Source organism: Entelurus aequoreus, linkage group LG21, assembly GCF_033978785.1.
Source record: "Entelurus aequoreus isolate RoL-2023_Sb linkage group LG21, RoL_Eaeq_v1.1, whole genome shotgun sequence".
NCBI lineage: Eukaryota > Metazoa > Chordata > Actinopteri > Syngnathiformes > Syngnathidae > Entelurus > Entelurus aequoreus.
In genome coordinates, this window is record NC_084751.1 from 14,321,193 (window position 1) to 14,326,217 (window position 5,025).

Below are 5,025 nucleotides of genomic sequence, written 5' to 3' on the forward strand. Positions count from 1 at the left end.
ATATATATATATATATATATATATATATATATATATATATATATATATATATATATATATATATATATATATATATATATATATATATTCCGAGCGCAATGATGTCACGTAATCGATGGGAAAATGCATTTTTAGACAATATGATTATTTGCCTGAGCGGCCGAGACACCGAGAGTAACAAGCGGTAGAAAATGGATTAGAAAGGACAGATTTAAAAAAATAATAATAAAAAGAAATATATAATAATTTTGTAGTTTGGGACCCCTGATCGAGAGCTCTGCCCGGAGTCAAGACCAAACACGGTTAGGCTACGTTTCAGTTTAATGCTCCTAAAATCTGGAATAGACTTCTAGAAGACTGGAGACAGGCTTTAACGTTGGCAATGTCCAAATAGAGGCTGAACACACTTTTATTTAACTGTGCCTATGACAACTGAAAGTATTTTATGGCACACTCTTTGATTTTAATTTGAGTTACAATAGTTTGTAATGATGATTGTATTTACTTTTTAAAATTTGAATTATTATTTTACTTTTAATTTTGCTTTTTTTGTAATTTTTTGTAAAGCACTTTGAAATGCCTTGTCTGTGAATTGTCTTGTGTAAATAAACTTGCATTTCCTTTAAAACATTTGCTGTGAGCGTGTTGCGAACTGCCACTTAAGAGTGATTAATGACAAAATGTAATGTAGAAATGTAAGCATTAAAACGCCTATGTCGGCCATCATGTACCGTATGTCAACGTGGTGTACTGAAATAACATGTTACTATAATACCAGATATGGAATTTGAGGGTCGTCATGATCGCTGACTACTGTGTAATGAACGCTGATTGACAATGTCAGCCATGTCTTGACTAAGTGACAACGTTGTTAAGGTTTTGTGTTAACAAGCCATCAAATCATCAACACCAAATACGAGGAGGCACCTGTCTGGTATTTGTCAAAGTCCACTTTGTTCAAGGGAGTGTGTGTTCAGAATGTGTGTGTGGATCCACAGCAGCTGCCCCTCCAGCAGAGTCTCTTGGTGTAAATTGGAACACAATCAAATCTGGCAGACAAATCCTATTATTTATTTGTGTCTTATTTTTCGGTCCCCACAATACTTTCCCCTAATCATTTTAACAAAGTTAATTAGCATAACTCATTTTCTCGTTCAATTCAACTATGGTTTATTCTCAAAATGACATTTGGGCGAGGCGGTTGGTGATGAAATTCCCTTTATTAACACGGGTGCCCAGAGTGTTTCATTGCCCCAACAGGAAGGCGGGGTAACAGGACAAATGCTAAATTAAGAGTCCATAAAGTGATGGGAATTAGGAGAAGTCTTTCTGATGAAGCGTCCTGTTCATCCGGAGAGGATATGCTTCACAAAGGAGGAGTAGTTGATACACCCGTTGGCGTCCTCCTGCCCGGCCATGAGTCTGTCCACCTCGTCCTCCGTCATCCTCTCCCCGAGCGTCGCCAGGACGTGGCGCAGCTCGGCCCCCATGATGGTGCCGTTACCCTCCTTGTCAAACACCCTGAGGCCCTCCACAAAGTCCTCGAAGTTGCCCTGGTCTTTAGCGCGGGAAATGTGCTGCAGCATGGGCAAGAAGGTCTCAAAGTCCACCATCTTGGAGCTCATTTCCTCCGGCCGCGGCTTCCCCAGCACCTTGAGGACGTCGGCATTGGTCGGGTTCCGGCCGAGGGCTCGCATCACATCCCCGCACTGGCCGTACGTGATCTTCATTTCACCTTTCGGGGTTCGGTCGAACAAGGTGAAGGCCTCTTTGAACTCCTCGATTTGATCGTTGGTGAATTCGAGAGTGATGCTCTTGGGGTCGAAGTCGGGTTCCTTTGGTAGGTCGGGCAGCGGCTCGGGAGTCGGCTTGGAGGCGAGAGTCTTGGGTTCTGGCTTTTTGGGCTCTGGTTTCTTTGGTTCAATCTTCTTGGGTGCCATGTTTGATGGGGATTGAGGGGCGAGCTTGAAACAAGAAAGCCTGAAAGGGATTGAAAAGGACTCCGGTGCACAGAGGCCCACCTCGCTTTGCCGAGCTTTTATAGGCGATTCATTCCAGGGAGCCACACTGCAATTTCCTACAGCACGCTATAAAAGGAAGAAACCCGAAATAGATATCCCATAGCAAGTGACGTCAACATTAAGTATTGTTCTCAGCTGTTGTCATCTGGCCGCCGGTGCTCTTTGCTGTCATTAGCCAGGGTCCAGTTGCATTAGGCCAAAAATGTTCTGTATCTCTGATGGACAAAGGGATCAGAGCACAGATAATATATCAAACCACCAGGGAGAGCGACTGAAATAGCTTTTCTCGGCAACTGTTAAAAAATCTGGGAATCAGTGCTTTCTGCGGGAACATCTCTGTTTTTATTTGACTGATTGCGTCCTGTCTCAATTAGGCATAACTCAATTTCACAGCCTTCTTGTAATAGCCTATCATTATCAAGTGTAAATATGTGCACGGACAGTAAAAAAAAATACCAAAAAAACAGTCAATTTAATTACTTGCTGGTGCTTATTCATGGAAACGTTTATTACAAAAGTGATTCAGTTTCTGTGCAAACGTTCCCATTCAAGAGTTATTATACTGTACTGGTGTATGGTCTCCCTGGAGCTTTTTCAAAAATATATGAAACATGGAAAAAGATGAGGGAAAAAATATATTTTTTGTTTTAAAATGGTTTCTGTAGGAGGACAACATGACATAAAAAAATCCTAATTGTTAGAAATCCCACTGTTTGTATCAAACATGCTTCACTGATTGGAGTATTTGGCTAGCGCCATTTTGTCCTACTAATCGTGGCGGTCCTTGAACTCAATGTAGTTTGTTTACATGTACAACTTTCTCCGACGCTACCACAAAATGGGGTCTGCAACCTGCGGCTCTAGAGCCGCATGCAGCTCTTTAGCGCCGCCCTAGTGGCTACCTGGAGTTTTTTCAAAATGCATGAAAAAATGGAAAAAGATAAGGGAAAAAATATATTTTTTGTTTTAATATGGTCTCTGTAAGATGACAAACATGACACAAACCTTCCTAATTGTTAAAAATCCCTCTGTTTATATTAAACATGCTTCACTGATGAGAGTATTTGGCGAGCGGCCGTTTTGTCCTACTAACTGTGGCGGTCCTTTAACTCACTGTAGTTTGTTTACATGTACCGTATTTTTTGGACTATAAGTCACAGTTTTTTTCATAGTTTGGCTGGGGGTGCGACTTATACTCAGGAGCGGCTTATGTGTGAAATTATTAAACACATTACCGTAAAATATCAAATAATATTATTTAGCTCATTCACGTAAGAGACTAGACGTATAAGATTTCATGGGATTTAGCGATTAGGAGTGACAGATTGTTTGGTAAACGTATAGCATGTTCTATATGTTATAGTTATTTGAATGACTCTTACCATAATATGTTACGTTAACATACCAGGCACGTTCTCAGTTGGTTATTTATGCGTCATATAACGTACACTTATTCAGCCTGTTGTTCACTATTCTTTATTTATTTTAAATTGCCTTTCAAATGTCTATTCTTGGTGTTGGCTTTTATCAAATAAATTTCCCCAAAAAATGCGACTTATACTCCAGCGCGACTTATATATGTTTTTTTCCTTCTTTATTATGCATTTTTCAGCAGGTGCGACTTATACTCCGGTGCGACTTATACTCCGAAAAATACGGTACATCTTTCTCTGACGCTGCCACAAATAGGGATCTGCAACCTGCGGCTCTTTAGCACCGCCCTAGTGGCTCCCTGGAGCTTTTTCAAAAATATATGAAAAATGGAAAAAGATCGGGGAAAAAAATATATTTTTGTTTTAATATGGTTTCTGTAGGAGTACAACATGACACAAACCGCACTAACTGTTAGAAATCCCTCTGTTTTTATTAAACATGCTTCACTGATGAGAGTATTTGGCGAGCTGCCGTTTTGTCCTATTAATTTTGGCGGTCCTTAAACTCACCATATGTTTACATGTACAACTTTCTCCGATGCTGCCACAAAAGGGGGTCTGCAACTTGTAGCTCTTTAGCGCCGCCTTAGTGGCTCCCTGGAGCTTTTTCAAACATATATGAAAAATCGAAAAAGATGAGAAAAAAAAAAACATTTTTGTTTTAATATGGTTTCTGTAGGATGACAAACATGACACAAACCTTCCTAATTGTTAGAAATCCCTCTGTTTGTATTAAACATGCTTCACTGATGAGAGTATTTGGTGAGCGCCGTTTTGTCCTACTAACTGTGGCGGTCCTTTAACTCACCGTAGTTTGTTTACATGTACATCTTTCTCTGACACTGCCACAAATAGGGATTTGCAACCTGCGGCTCTTTAGCACCGCCCTCGTGGCTCCCTGGAGCTTTTTCAAAAATATTTGAAACATGGAAAAAGATGAGGGAAAAATATATATTTTTTGTTTTAATATGGTTTCTGTAGGAGGACAACATGACACAAACCGTCTTAATTGTTAGAAATCCCTCTGTTTATATTACACATGCTTCACTGATGAGTATTTTTTAGCGCTGTTTTGACCTACTAATCGTGGCTGTCCTTGAACTCACCGTAGTTTGTTTACATGTACAACTTTCTCCGACGCTGCCACAAAGGGGGGTCTGCAACCTGCGGCTCTAGAGCCTTTAGCGCCGCCCTAGTGGCTCCCTGGAGCCTTTTCCAAATGCATGAAAAATGGAAAAAGATGAGGAAAAAATATATTTTTTGTTTTAATATGGTTTCTGTAGGATGACAAACATGTAAGGCTGCAGCTAACGATTATTTTTCTATCGATTAATCTATAGATTATTTTTTCGATTAATCGGTTAATCTATAGATTATTTTTTCCGATTAATCTATAGATTATTTTTCCTTTTACCGATTATTTTTTTATTCAAAATGAAGATGAAAAAATAAATGTAGGCCCGTTTTTTCAAAAGGCATGTCTTTTATTTACAAAAAAAAGAAGTATGGCCACTCAGTCAACATTGACAACAACATGACTAAATATTCTGTAACAATGTAAACATTTAAAA

At 39.5% G+C, this 5,025-nt stretch overlaps 1 protein-coding gene across 1 annotated transcript; it reads right to left on the reverse strand.

Moving 5' to 3' along the window:
- Positions 1-1,205: 1,205 nt before the first annotated feature.
- On the reverse strand, positions 1,206-2,038 carry LOC133638430 (myosin light chain 4-like). Its single transcript, XM_062031028.1, has one exon. It carries the CDS (start codon positions 1,938-1,940, stop codon positions 1,347-1,349), a length of 594 nt encoding a protein of 197 aa, XP_061887012.1. The 5' UTR covers positions 1,941-2,038; the 3' UTR covers positions 1,206-1,346.
- Positions 2,039-5,025: the final 2,987 nt, after the last annotated feature.

Bases quoted from the DNA above. Each gene is read 5' to 3' on its own strand.
- LOC133638430 (XM_062031028.1), bottom strand. From the start codon at position 1,940: ATGGCACCCAAGAAGATTGAACCAAAGAAACCAGAGCCCAAAAAGCCA.